This window comes from Saccostrea cucullata, unplaced genomic scaffold (genome assembly GCF_032062105.1).
Source record: "Saccostrea cucullata isolate Sc308-1 unplaced genomic scaffold, CSIRO_AGI_Scuc_v1 ctg2170, whole genome shotgun sequence".
Classification (NCBI taxonomy): domain Eukaryota; kingdom Metazoa; phylum Mollusca; class Bivalvia; order Ostreida; family Ostreidae; genus Saccostrea; species Saccostrea cuccullata.
This window is the reverse complement of record NW_026936609.1, coordinates 1-14,896: the sequence shown is the minus strand read 5'-3', so window position 1 is coordinate 14,896 and position 14,896 is coordinate 1. Positions and strand designations below refer to the sequence as shown.

General features: G+C 34.1%; 2 protein-coding genes across 3 annotated transcripts in view; both read right to left on the bottom strand.

Moving 5' to 3' along the window:
* The window catches only part of LOC134245918 (stimulated by retinoic acid gene 6 protein-like), a 36,400-nt gene extending 31,338 nt beyond the window's left edge, over window positions 1-5,062 (bottom strand). The window contains exon 1 of the mRNA XM_062728155.1: window positions 5,010-5,062. The gene's annotated coding sequence lies outside the window, so the exon portion shown is untranslated. The remainder of the gene's footprint in view (window positions 1-5,009) is intronic.
* Window positions 5,063-5,905: 843 nt separating this feature from the next.
* Window positions 5,906-14,169, bottom strand: LOC134245919 (putative ankyrin repeat protein RF_0381). Of its 2 annotated transcripts, XM_062728156.1 has the most exons (7): window positions 13,346-14,169; window positions 12,219-12,521; window positions 10,947-11,243; window positions 9,896-10,106; window positions 8,443-8,862; window positions 7,954-8,091; window positions 5,906-6,591 (listed from the first exon to the last, which is right to left on the bottom strand). In XM_062728156.1, exons 1-7 carry the CDS (start codon window positions 14,112-14,114, stop codon window positions 6,588-6,590), a joined length of 2,142 nt encoding a protein of 713 aa, XP_062584140.1. In that variant the 5' UTR covers window positions 14,115-14,169; the 3' UTR covers window positions 5,906-6,587. The 2 variants fall into 2 exon arrangements, with proteins under 2 accessions (XP_062584140.1, XP_062584141.1); XM_062728157.1 differs by lacking the exon at window positions 8,443-8,862.
* Window positions 14,170-14,896: the final 727 nt, after the last annotated feature.

Below are 14,896 nucleotides of genomic sequence, written 5' to 3'. Positions count from 1 at the left end.
ACTAGTCCTTATCCTTTTAAAGTTTTGGTCAAGGTTTGCTTTTTAAAGGTAGGTCAAATTTCAAGGTCAAGGTCAAAGGGTCAAAGTTCTTGGTATCAAATAAAGGAACTACTCACAAGGACTATATATGTGAAGTATGAAAGCCCTATCCCTTACCGTTCAAAAAAACATGGCCAAGGTTAAAGTTTTTTCACAAGGACAGAAACCTACAAGTTCAAGTTCAAAAAAAGGTCATAATTATTGGTATCAAATAAAATGTCTTTCCATAAAAAATAAATTTGAAGTATAAATGTCCTGGTATCTACTGTTCAAAAGATTTGGACAAAGAAAAAGTTTGGAAATTTTGTGTAAAAGTGGGTCACACTACCAGGTCAAAAGTTCAAATTTGGTGGTATCCAAAGAAAGGTCACAAGAAATACGCATGTGAAATGAGAAAGTCATAGCTCCACTAAATCAAAAGTCATGGCCAAGGTTAAAGTTTTTGCGGACAAACAAACAGAGGGACAGCTAAACATCTAGATGAAAAAATTATACCCCCCCCCCAAATTTCGTTTACGGGGGCAAAATAAAACTCGTAATATAAAACAAATTACGAGGCTAAGATGTCTCCAAGTCCGATGATTGTTCAATCAATCGCACCTAAACAATCAGAAAACAACCTCGAGGTTTTTTTCTTCCGATTTCTGACGTAAATACAAATGTGATGCAATTGTTTATTAAAAAGTACCACAAGTGAAAGCTAAACATAGTTTCGTATAAAATTCAGGGGGTTTTTCCAAAAGAGAAGGGGTTTGCCTGCTATTTATAGAAAGTAAACATGTAGTACATATATTTGAATATCGAACCCGATATTTAGCCGCCCGGGCAATGTACTCTTGTTCAGAAAGACATATAATAGAATTATACGGTTTTTTCCAATTTTCTCCGGGCTAGCTAAATGGGTTCCCGGTCTTGTAACATAAATTCCTTTTAACAGTGGAAGGGTCCCTCCCATACCCCTCCCCTGTAAAAATATGAAGGTCTAAATATGGGATCTTCGATGTTAGCCAGACCCCAGGGCAATGTACTCTTATTCAGAAAGACATATAATAGAATTATACGGGTTTTTTTTCCAATTTTCTCCGGGTTAGCTAAATGGGTTCCCGGTCTTGTAACAAAAATTCCCTTTGACAGTAAAAGGGTCCCTCCCATACCCCTCCCCTGTAAAAATATGAAGGTCTAAATATGGGATCTTCGATGTTAGCCAGACCCCAGGGCAATGTACTCTTATTCAGAAATACATATAATAGAATTATACGTTTTTTTTCCAATTTTCTCCGGGCTAGCTAAATGGGTTCCCGGTCTTGTAACATAAATTCCTTTTAACAGTGGAAGGGTTCCTCCCATACCCCTCCCCTGTAAAAATATGAAGGTCTAAATATGGGATCTTCGATGTTAGCCAGACCCCAGGGCAATGTACTCTTATTCAGAAATACATATAATAGAATTATACGGGTTTTTTTTTCCAATTTTCTCCGGGTTAGCTAAATGGGTTCCCGGTCTTGTAACATAAATTCCCTTTGACAGTAGGAGGGTCCCTCCCATATCCCTCCCCTGTAAAAATATGAAGGTCTAAATATGGGATCTTCGATGTTAGCCAGACCCCAGGGCAATGTACTCTTATTCAGAAATACATATAATAGAATTATACGTTTTTTTCCAATTTTCTCCGGGCTAGCTAAATGAGTTCCCGGTCTTGTAACATAAATTCCTTTTAACAGTGGAAGGGTTCCTCCCATACCCCTCCCCTGTAAAAATATGAAGGTCTAAATATGGGATCTTCGATGTTAGCCAGACCCCAGGGCAATGTACTCTTATTCAGAAAGACATATAATAGAATTATACGGGTTTTTTTTCCAATTTTCTCCGGGTTAGCTAAATGGGTTCCCGGTCTTGTAACATAAATTCCCTTTGATAGTAGGAGGGTCCCTCCCATACCCCTCCCCTGTAAAAATATGAAGGTCTAAATATGGGATCTTCGATGTTAGCCAGACCCCAGGGCAATGTACTCTTATTCAGAAAAACATATAATAGAATTATACGTTTTTTTCCAATTTTCTCCGGGCTAGCTAAATGGGTTCCCGGTCTTGTAACATAAATTCCTTTTAACAGTGGAAGGGTTTCCCATACCCCTCCCCTGTAAAAAAATGAAGGTCTAAATATTGGATCTTCGATGTTAGCCAGACCCCAGGGCAATGTACTCTTATTCAGAAATATATGTACATATAATAGAATTATACGGGTTTTTTTTTCCAATTTTCTCCGGGCTAGCTAAATGGGTTCCCGGTCTTGTAACATAAATTCCTTTTAACAGTGGAAGGGTTCCTCCCATACCCCTCCCCTGTAAAAATATGAAGGTCTAAATATGGGATCTTCGATGTTAGCCAGACCCCAGGGCAATGTACTCTTATTCAGAAATACATATAATAGAATTATACGTTTTTTTCCAATTTTCTCCGGGCTAGCTAAATGAGTTCCCGGTCTTGTAACATAAATTCCTTTTAACAGTGGAAGGGTTCCTCCCATACCCCTCCCCTGTAAAAATATGAAGGTCTAAATATGGGATCTTCGATGTTAGCCAGACCCCAGGGCAATGTACTCTTATTCAGAAAGACATATAATAGAATTATACGGGTTTTTTTTCCAATTTTCTCCGGGTTAGCTAACTGGGTTCCCGGTCTTGTAACATAAATTCCCTTTGACAGTGGAAGGGTCCCTCCCATACCCCTCCCCTGTAAAAAAATGAAGGTCTAAATATTGGATCTTCGATGTTAGCCAGACCCCAGGGCAATGTACTCTTATTCAGAAAAACATATAATAGAATTATACGGGTTTTTTTTTCCAATTTTCTCCGGGTTAGCTAAATGGGTTCCCGGTCTTGTAACATAAATTCCTTTGAACAGTGGAAGGGTCCCACCCATACCCCTCCCCTGTAAAAATATGAAGGTCTTAATATGGGATCTTGGATGTTAGCTATCCCCCGGAGCAATGTACTCTTATTCAGAAATACATATAATAGAATTATAAGGCTTTTTTCCAATTTCATTCGGGCTAGCTTAATAAGTTCTCGGTCTTGTAACATAAATTCCTTTTAACAGTGGAAGGGTTCCTCCCATACCCCTCCCCTGTAAAAATATGAAGATCTAAATATGGGATCCACGCTGTTAGCCAGCCCCCCGGGCAATGTCCTCTACTTATTAAAGTATTAAACGTTTTTTCCCAATTTTGACCGGGCTAGCCAAATGGGTTCCCGGTCTTGTAACATAAATTCCTTTTGACAGTGGAAGGGTCCCTCCCATACCCCTCCCCTGTAAATATATGAAGATCTAAATATGGGATCCACGATGTTATCCAGCCTCCCGGGCAATGTCCTCTACTTATTAAAGCATTATACGTTTTTTCCCAATTTTGACCGGGCTAGCTAAATAGGTTCCCGTTCTTGTAACATAAATTCCTTTTGAAAGTGAAAGGGTCCCTCCCATACCCTTCCCCTGTAAAAATATGAAGATCTAAATATGGGATCCACGATGTTATCCAGCCCCCCGGGCAATGTACTCTTATAATTATAGCATTATACGTTTTTTTTCCAGTTTTGAATAGGCTAGCCAAATAGGTTCCCGGTCTTGTAACATAAATTCCTTTTGACAGTGGAAGGGTCTCTCCCATACCCCTCCCCTGTAAAAATATGAAGATCTAAATATGGGATCCAGGATGTTATCCAGCCCCCCGGGCAATGTACTCTTATAATTGTAGTATTTTACTTTTTTTCCAATTTTGATCGGGCTAGCTAAATAGGTGTCCGGTCTTGCAACATAAATTTCTTTTGAGGTTTGAAAGGTCTCTCCCATATTCCTCCCTTGTAAAAATATAAGAGTCTAAATATTGGATCCAGGATGTTATCCTGACCCCGGGTAATTTACTCTTATGTACAAATACTTTTTTTCTCCAATTTTGACCGGGCTAGCTAAATATTCATCATTTTGGTCAGACTAGCTGCATTGGTTTGGGGTCCTCACTCTTCTTCTTTAAGTGATGTCTTTGTTTTTCTTCTTAAACACGGATTATAATGCGTTATTAAGGTTTTTTGAAAAAAAAATTATTAGGACATTTACGGTAATTTGAATAGCGAACGGCAGACAGCCTGCGGTTCGCCATTCGAATGGCGAATAGCGAATAGCGAATAACCGTCCAACTTCTGATTGCCTGACGAAATAAGAATATCAGCCGTCTCGTTTAAAGTAACCATTTCGTAAGCTCTATGGTCGATACAATGACCTTGTCAGCAAATGTTATTTAACATTGAGTCAAATGCTGACGTTTTTCATACTTATTGTTATTACATTATTTATACACTGAAGGGAGTATATGGCTAGGGAGATGGGAAAGTATGGTTTTAATAATCGTGATACATTCCCAGACTTCTAGGGGAAGTCACTCTCTATATAGATGGGGGGTAGGATCTACAACCCTCGACACGCCGGTGTATGTAATGTTTGGCATATCTTATCCAAAAAAATCGATGTTTAAATGTTTGCATCGTCAGGCTAAAAGATATTGCAAAAAGATTTTAAACAACCGCTTTGTCCCTGTACAACAGTGTCGGTAGGACGGTTACATGATTTCATGAAAGACGCACTTTTTTGATAAATTAAAAAAAAGAGGAAGCCCAGGATCATGCATACAAGAATTCAAACCTCATGTTTTCAGTTTTTCTGTGATCGTTTAAATGTGCATATTGCAACCTGTACAGGAAATTGATATAAAGGTATTCACAAAGAGTAGGACTAAGTTAAAGGGAAATATTTACCACGTACATGTATAACACACAGTTTAAATTAAACAAAACGCTGTTAATTCACAATTAATGTAATTAAAGTTGATTCCCTATTTTTATTCCTTCGAAAACAAATACAGTCCATTTTTCTTTTCTCTAAAAAAACAAAAAAGATCAACAATGTATTTTAAATTACCTTGCATTCGAGGTCCAGTTTTTCAAAGAGCACGTGCAGATTTCGGAAAACTAGTTCCTCGTCGTCGCATGCTCTAAAACCTGGCATGAAAGCCTTTGACACGCGCAGATTTGAAGTTAATATTTTCTCAATTTCTATACAATATCACGACTTATATATTACAATACCATTTCACACGAAAAATGTATATATGTATCTTTTTTCATCACGAAGTTATTGAAACTTCGAATTTCTGGACGGGTTTGATTGACGCATCTTGCACTTTCACAAATTTGTTATTATGGATACGCTTTCCATCGAAGTGTACTATCATGTACACGAATATATGCACAGTTGTTATGAATTCTTTTGTTCGTTCGCGTTACAATGAAATCACCCAAAATGACCCAAAGATTTAAATGCACATACATGTTCATTATGTAGACAGACGGGTGGACACTTACATTAGCATAAGTTTTTGTTTAAACGTAAGACAAGGCTATCTAGCCAATCAAGATTTTGGGCTTTGCCAAATACTAAACCGAAAACAAGATAAAAGTTATTTTATCTATTAAGGAAAGTCAAGTGCAAATGGTTTTTTGAAAACCCATGTTAAATAATATGACATCGTTTTTCTTGAACACTGTTAATTGAAATATAGAGTATATACGAATTCAGAATCATCGTTCAATGAGAAAGAAAATATGAATTCTAGCTATTGGTGAAAAGAATATATATTACATGAATGTACATTAAAAAAAAATAACATTTTTACAGACATATTATTTCATAGTTGAAAAAGAAGTTTCATACACATGTGAATGCCACGCTTAATAAGCTTTTATTTTAGGAATATCTTTATTTTTTTAGATTTCATGCTTGCGTGATAATTTGCATAAATGCCGAAGGCGTAAATATATAAAAATTGCATACACCACCAATGCTTTACCATGAACATCACATTTATTTCTAAATCTACAAGCACTGATACTTTTTACTCAACTTTTAATCAAGCAAAGATACATTACAAATTATTTCAATACATAACTACATGTTTTTACACCAAATATATATATATTTTTTATTTAATATTAAACATCTAAATAAAATCGAAAACGATAAAAACAAATACATGTAGTAAGACTTCCAAAAATGTATTTCATTCCATAAAAGATTTTTTTTAAATGAGGGCAAATTAATATGTGGCTTAATAATAATTTTGCCTTTGCTGTGACATCTCCTCATAGAATGAATCATGGCCCTTCATTTCCCCTTGAACAAATAAAATGTCAAAGTTGTTTGGATTTTCTAACTTAAAGACGAAAATGGAAAAGTTCGTGTTAATATAGATTTGAACTCAAATGAGCTCTTAGTTAATGTGAACTGATAAAAATACATGTACAACAAATAGGGTCAATTACATATATAATGTACATAATTTTCCCCCAATAATTCTGTGATAATTGTAAAAACAGCTATCAAACTAAAAAAGAATCAAAACGTTGATGTTTTGTACCCGTCAGCGAAAAATGTTACTTTTCCTAACAGGTGTATTCCTTTTCATTCTTTGAACCCGTTCATAATAATGCCTGTGTCCTTCTACCTGAAACACGTGCATATCAAAATCTTATTTTAGTTTTTAAGAATAAATATTTTATTGTGCGCATACAAGCAGTTTAACAATATATACCTTTTCACTGAGACACCCCTTCCCCCCAACAAAAAAAATAACTATAGTTTACTAATACTATAGTTTACTATAGTTAACTATAGTAAATCAAAGTGTCAAAATTTTCGACAAAGTTTTACAAGTTTTCAAAGTGATCACTATTGTTAATCAAAGTTTTTAAAGTTTTAACAATAGTGTCAAAGTTTACGCCAAAGTTTATCAAAGTGTCAAAGTTTTCGCCAAAGTTTATCAAAGTGTCAAAGTTTTCGCCAAAGTTTATCAAAGTGTCAAAGTTTTCGATAAACTTATTCAAAGTTTGTACGTGATCACTATAGTGAATCAAAGTTTTCAAAGTTTTCGCAAAATGTTTTCATTGGTTAATAAAGGAATGATTTTTGAAATATGAGTTTAAGTTTTCTCTTTCCTTTTTTTAGTCTCTGAATTTGTATTATAAGAAGATCAAAGTGTCAAAGGTTTTACTAGGGTAAATTAAAGTTTTCATAGTGATCCCTATTGTTAATCAAAGTGTCAAAGTAAAGTTTTCAAAGTGTTCCCTCTAGTAAATCAAAGATTTCAACTGAAAGTGTTCTTTCTACTAAATCAAAATCTTCACTGTGGTCAAAGTTTACAAAGTTATCACTATAGTTTATCAAAGCATCAAAGTTTTGCCAAAGCTATTCAAAGTTTTCAAAGTTATCACTATATTAAATCAAGTTTTCAAAGTTTTCGCCAAAGTTAACCAAAGTGTCGAAGTTATCACTACAGTAAATCAAAGTTTTCAGAGTGTCAAAGTTATTACTATAGTTAACTATAGTGTTTTTGTTTGGGTCATTCCTGACACAAACTTGTACATGGAAAACTTCCACTACAGGCTCTCAAATGATTGGATGTAAAAGTTTCCCCAGAGTGTTTCACTTTGTTTTTAGTTCATGAGCATGTTAAATATTGAATGCCTTGTAGCGGTATTAATTTTCGACCTTGCTGTACATACATGTATTTTTGACGTCCAAGCCCCAGTAAAAATATGTTACAGGTAGTAAACAGTAGGACTGAACACTGAACACATCTTACCTTTTCAGGACCCATAAACACATCACCAGACATCCCCCAAAAAGATTAATCGGCTAATGCTTAAAATAGTTTGAGTTTAAAAAAAAAATGTCACAGATGTAACAGAGAGACGGACAGATAGACAGACGGGTCAGGATAACAACGTGCACGAACTTTCTTTTAAAAGTGCAGGTATACTTATTTATGAAATTAAATTATATCATTGATTTTAATTCAAAGACATACCACCATATCGGTATCCATTCATCTGATTCGGTATCAAAGATCATCTCCTGGTGGTCATTATCGTAATAATTGTCATCATTATCGTAATAATCGTCGTAGTCATCATAATCATCATAATAATCATCATAACGGTAGCTGCTGAAAAAGAATAGTAAATGTGTTATGATTATACATTATATCTTTTTCCTATCGTATTGCCTTTTTTGGGAAACCCTAAGGATACATTTATGAGAGATCTATGCAGTAGACCTAGCCCAGTTATATTTTTTCTGTCTCGATTCGATGATCTGTTCCCTCAATTTAAACAGTAGTTTAATCATCCGTCGACTTATACGAGATCATCGCTCAACCATCGGAAGACGATTGTTATAAGTCTGTCGACAGTCGATAGTCATTCAGGTGTTCGGTTTTCGTAAAGGTCGGATGATGTTAAAAAAAAAAACCGAACTAGTGCTCAGCGCGCAATCGGGCGACTGTTGTCTGACTTACCTGTAGTTTCTGTGAATATTTACTGTCACTGTCTCATTCTTGGGAAATTCATGATCTTCAAATTTAAGAAAAGATTTCAGTTTTGTTGGAATTGGTAAATCTTCAATTAATGGCAAAATACTCTGACCATGAGATGAAAGCTGTTTTCGAATTCTACATCTGCAAAGGACTTGTAGAGTTGTTGGTTCATTCTCGATTTCGTTTAAAACAGCTGTTATAGCAGCCCTGTCTTCAACACTGACTTCTGTTGTGTAGTTGTCATCGTCAACGATAAAAGAACATCTAAAATTTTCTTCATTTTCAAATCCTCTGATCCAACTTTTTTCTGTGTCTATGTTCCAGCCACAACGCATAAAAAATTTAATGGATTCAAATAATCCATAAGTTGCGAGACTTCTAAGACATTCTAGTGGAAAAGAACTGAAACAAGGGAATGATATCATTATGAATACAGAATATAAGTGTCAACTGTTCAAAATTATCATAAAAGTCAAGATCAAATGAAAGAAAAACATTGTAAGCTATTCTCAAGAGCATGTTATTTGAAATACAAATTAACAACATGTGATCTACAAATTAGAGGAAAGGAAACATGTTTATCACCTGGGTCTATTACCTGTATTTAATCATTATTATTCTTTCAAAACTGACCGTTTCTTTCAGGCACAATTGAAATTATACGAGTGTTTAAAGTCAAGATAGTTGATAAATTTAGACTAATTTTTTTTGGTGCTAGATCCATTATGACGCCACAATTATTTTCAACTTTCCAGTTCTCGTACTTTACGGCTTTAACAGAATTATGTAGAAAAAAGTATATTTTCATGGAATTCAATCTGAAATCATATGAAAAGTAATCCCAATACCTATTCTAAATTTGATATTATTTTAAACAAGAGGCCCTGAACATACAAATTAGTAAACTGTTTTTTTGAGACTGTAAGCAATCCAAATACATTTCCTTTGTCGAATTTGAAAAAAAAACCCTCCATATTCATGACTGATTTTCTTAATTTCTATTAAAAGTGACTGTGTAAAATATTGTGTTTCATCTCGTTTTCCTACAAATGATGACCCGAAACACGTTATTTGACCAAGCTAAAATTATAAAGAATCATTAAAGGTGTTTTACTTTTTAGATTTTCTTAATCTGTAGGCATCTTTCATTTACTAGATCTTGACCTTAAATATTGTTTCATCCTAACTCAAAAGGTAAAAAATATATAAGCAAAATATGGTTATTAATAAACCCTGTTAATTCATCGCAATAAACAAAATCTATGAGATAAATATAATTATTTCTAAACCATCCACGTATCCACAAAGACGTATGCGACCCGCAAAAATTCATCTAACACTGGATTTATCTTGAATAAGGTGACAGAAATGAAATAAGACTAACTTCACTTCTTTCCTAATAAACTATTCAAAATCAATAATAATATTTCATTACCCAGGTTGTTTATTCATCAAATCAGCTCCGGCGATAAAAAGTTGGAAAACACCCTTTACGTCAAAAGTGAAAATGTGTTGGTAATTGCTAGAGTATGCTTTGTCACAAGTTTTCCCCAGAACACCAATGTGCTCGAAGACATGTCTAATGTCCAGCTTTACTGAATATTTTAGGAGCGTGCTTAAGCATCTTAATTCTCTACACCCTATACCTGCAAAAAATATTTGTACACATTCACTTGACGTATTCACTTTTGAAATATACAGAATTGAATTATATCACCATTAGTTTAAGTCTTAATCTCATGTTGTCTAAGGATGTCAAAATAATTCAAATTTTCTATATTGTACTTTGTTATAGATACGTTTATGCCCCCCCCCCCCCGTAAACGAAGTTTCGGGGTATATAGTTTTTGTCCTGTCCGTCCGTCTTTCTGTCTGTTTGTCTGCAAAAACTTTAACCTTGCCAATAACTTTTGACTGGATGGGGCTATGACTTTCATATTTCACAGGTGTATTTCTTGAGATTTTTCTTTGGGTACCAAAGGGTTTTATCTTTCCCATGGATTTTGAACAGTTTGAGCTAGGACTTTCATACTTCACAGGTGTAATTATACTGATAAGACCTTTCAGTGGGTATAAATATTTTTGATATATTGACCTTGATCCTAGAGCTTGGCCAACTTTTACAAATTTAACCTTGACCATTACTTTAGAACCGTTAGTACTAGAGCTTTCGTTTTTGCATAGGTGTCTTCCTTGTGACAAGACCTTTCTTTGGATAACAATTTTGACCTTGACCTTTGAGTTTGACTTGCATTTTGAGTAATTTCAATCCTCGCCATAATCTGTCATACAGGGGCATCAGTGTTTCACAAATACATTTTGTTATGCCTATATTATTAAGTGTAAAAAAAACAATTATTGGCCTTCAAACAAGTGACAATATGATATCCTAAGGCTACTTCATATTTCATCATGGCAATGAAATGAATTTTGTTTGCTTCTATTATAAACAATTCATTGAGATTGTTTTAGATATAAATTCTTACCTAATCTACAAGCATAATTCAACGGAGACCTATCAAAATGGTCGATGTAGTTGATATCGGCACCATATCTTACTAGTTCTTCAGCCAATTCAACGCATTTTCTTTCGATAGCAACTGACAGGATAGATTGTTTGTCTTCTGACTTTTCGTTTGGATCTGCACCCTCCTCTAGCAATCGTTTTCCTAAACTAAGCCACATGTCATCGCTTGAAGCTACCTGTACCATACTCCATAAACAATTATCACCTGGTTTAGCTCCAAAGTCAAGGAGAAGAAGAGCAGCTTTGCAACTCGAACCTTTTGACATCCAAACAAAAATGGTTTAAGCAACTGTAAAGCACACTGAAGTGTCAAAATTTTCTTGCTCATTCATGGTTTCAATCAATAACAATAGGTATTGTAATCAAATTTTAATGCACAACTTTTAGCAGTAAATTTTAAATCAAATGTTGAATGTTTGATAAATTCTCTACTTACAAGGATCTAGACTAGTAAGATTCATTTATTGTATTTCAATTAATGTGGGTCACAAAAGTGTCCCTTAATTTCCTATATATTACACATAAAGATAAAATTTGTATCTGGAAATAAAATATATAATTTAACTTGAATTTGAAGAACTTTTAAAAACTTCCTAGATATCACTATAAAATACATTTTGATTTCATTAATGAAACATATAGAGATAACGAACAGTATTTAAGATCAAAAGTCCATAAAACAATACAAAATAGGTTCAGAGCAAACACGGACCTCCAAAACATCATTAAATAAGCCCCTTTGAGTTTATGTGTAAAAAAGTGGGAATCAAATTTAAAAAAAGAAATGTAAAATAATTGTTGTTAAGCTGCAAATAATAGAAATCGAATTAAAATAAATCTTTTTTGGTTAGTCGTAATTTCGTAAAACAATTACTAACAATTAAATCGATAAAATAAAAACCTTCCAGAATTTTAAAAATTCGCCTTGTTAAACCCATTTCAAAATTTATAGGAAAGAAAGGTTACAAAAATCATCAATATAATAAGTACCATGCAAATTGAAGTAGTTCTAATTATGTTAATTTATTGACGTGCAATCAAATGACCCAAGATTTTAAGCCAGTGGGTTTCTTTCCAAATAAGAGTAAACCTGGCAGAGAGAATATTGTTTATTAAGTCAAAATTGTGATACTTTTTGTTTTCTGTTTATGCGTTAATATACATTTAATGATATTTTAATGCATGTATAACAATTTCATTTACAAGTGTTATAAGTAAAGAAAATAATTACTCTGTTTCAAAATGTTTTGAAGAACTGAAAATCCTTTCTCATCAACATGATTTGGATTTGCACCGTACTGCAATAGAATTCGAACATTCTCCTCAGATCGACATGGACTTCTGCATGCATTAGTAAGCAAGGACGTTTCACCGTCACCGTAAAAGTTAGGATTGGCGCCTTTCTCTAACAGGAGTAAAAGATCTTTCTTTTCATAAATGCGGCACTTCAATATGAAATCCAACGTAGAAAAATTGTATTGTTTTTCAATATCATCTATCGTGATCCCTGCATCCAATACCCCATATAACTGACCTGTGAAAATATACATGGTTGTGAATGTGATCTAATAAAATGTTATCTGGAAGATATTTAAGAAAGATTTTTAATTTTATTTTTCAAAGTTCTTCTTTTTTGAGCCCGTCATTGGTCTATTGGGATGCAAATCTTATGAATATTTGAATATAGAGTGAATTCACAGAGCTCTTTGCAAGAGGATTAGGACTTTAAAAGAAATCTTGAAAGATTTCTTATGAATTTCTATAACATTCGACTGGAGCGTGTATTTCGTATGTACATGAAAAGAGCTGATACCATTCGTAAAATATTGTTTATCAAAGTACTCGGAATTTCAAATATTTACTCGTTTATTTTCTATATAAAAAAAAGTCTTGCTGAACCCTATGTGATTGCAATACTTAATTGATTCCATAGAAGGTCAGTGATATAATTTCAAATATTTACTCGTTTATTTTCTATATAAAAAAAGTCTTGCTGAACCCTATGTGATTGCAATACTTAATTGATTCCATAGAAGGTCAGTGATAATCATAATTTTGAACATCAGTGAACTCTTACAACAGAAGAAATGAGTACATAAAGATAACAAACGGTATTCCAGCTCAAAAGACGATTGAACAATACAAAATAGAAGCAGAGCAAAAACGGACCTCCAAAACATTAAAGGAGGGATTAGGAGAAGTGAGCATCCCCTGTAACTTTTTAATTAAAGTTGCTTTAACTTTGATTGAAATCGGACAAGAAGCACAGGAGAATTTCAAAAAAGACAAATGTTAAGTAATTATATACTTATGAAACACCCTGATCAGACATATTTCTCTAATACAAATGAACCAAACCTAATGATTTTAACATTGAAAAAACTGTCCTTCCATATTTGTCTTTCCAGCTTAAGTTTGCTCCAGCGCGAACAATGCCTTCTACTGTCTTTCGATCTGCATCATTTTCAAATGCCAACATCAAAATTGACTGTCCAGTTTTTTCGTAAACATCATTAACTTTTCCTCCTCTTTCAAGCAAAGCGGGGAGAAGAGATGGTATTTTCATTGCTGAGAGGCAAACACAGCTGATATTTCCTAACCCCGTTCCTTTACCTGTACCAACAAATGTAACATTGGCTCCTTGCTCAATAAGATAATCTGAAAGTCGTTTTTTGCGATTTTCAATTGCTCTGAAAAGTAGAGAAACGCCTTCTGGTGAGGTTTGATTAATGTCAAGTTTTCCAATGGCAAGTAACACACTGATCACTTTGATACTATTTGTCTCTGACGAAATGGATATAAAATACCAAAAATCACTATTGAAAACTGTTGTACTTTTGTCAAATTCCTCTAGAGTTATTAGGTACTTCACGACTTCAACTTGTCCAGCTTTGCAAGCAACATGGAACATATTATCACTTTTCTCTAGATCTAGACAACCTGCACCTTGTTCCTGTACTATGAAGCGAAGTCCTTTAACAAATCCTTGTCTGGTTGCCATACGGACGATTAAGCGAATGTGATGAGGTTTCATGTCCACAGTATGATACCAAGTCTTTCGAAACGTATCGATATCTTTTTCAAAAATACATTTGTAGAACTTGTCTATCCAAATTTGTCCGGCCATGATTAATGTTTGCACGGTAGAATGTTTAAGTTGTTTTGTATCTACGTAAACATGTGCACACTGACAACACTATTGTATAATCTCTTGAATGCACTTTGATATTGATTTTCTTTCTCCCTGCTTAAAGTATACTGACACACAAAAGAAACGCAACACCCTACTTTGAGGGGGAAATAATTATGTAAAGTAAAAAATTTTGTATCTTTAAATTATGAATATCTTCAATTTGGTAAACATCGGTAATTTAACGCTTGAACGATTTCCATACCATAACCGGAAGTCAAGTTTGAGTCTGCTTAAGCGAAATCAAAAATTGCATGTTGAACAAAACATTTGGCAATATTATGGAGTTTTAAGGGTTTTATACTGTTCATCATAAGTAATTTAGCAATATTTCAAAAAATAAACTCTCCTTCCTTTTCCCGTAACGATGCTAAAGCTACTTGAAAATGGCCTATGTACGCATTTCCATTGCTCTAGCTGGAAAATTTCAATGTAAAGGTGATGGAGAGTTGCTGATGCGAAATTTCACTACATTACGCCTCAACAGGGTCTAACGTATCATATGCATTAAAGACAGTCCTTGTACCGGAAGTCCAGGGGTGGCTACACTGCTCTAAGTTAGAGAAAATTCGACCTAATCATCTGAAAAACGGGAATTTAAAAATGTCAAAGAATTATTCCTTCACTCAGATCTCGATATAATGAACCTATTGTATCGTAGAAGTTAAGCTGCAATCGTTATTTAGGGCAGTCTTGCACGTTTTACTTGAATGGCTGGA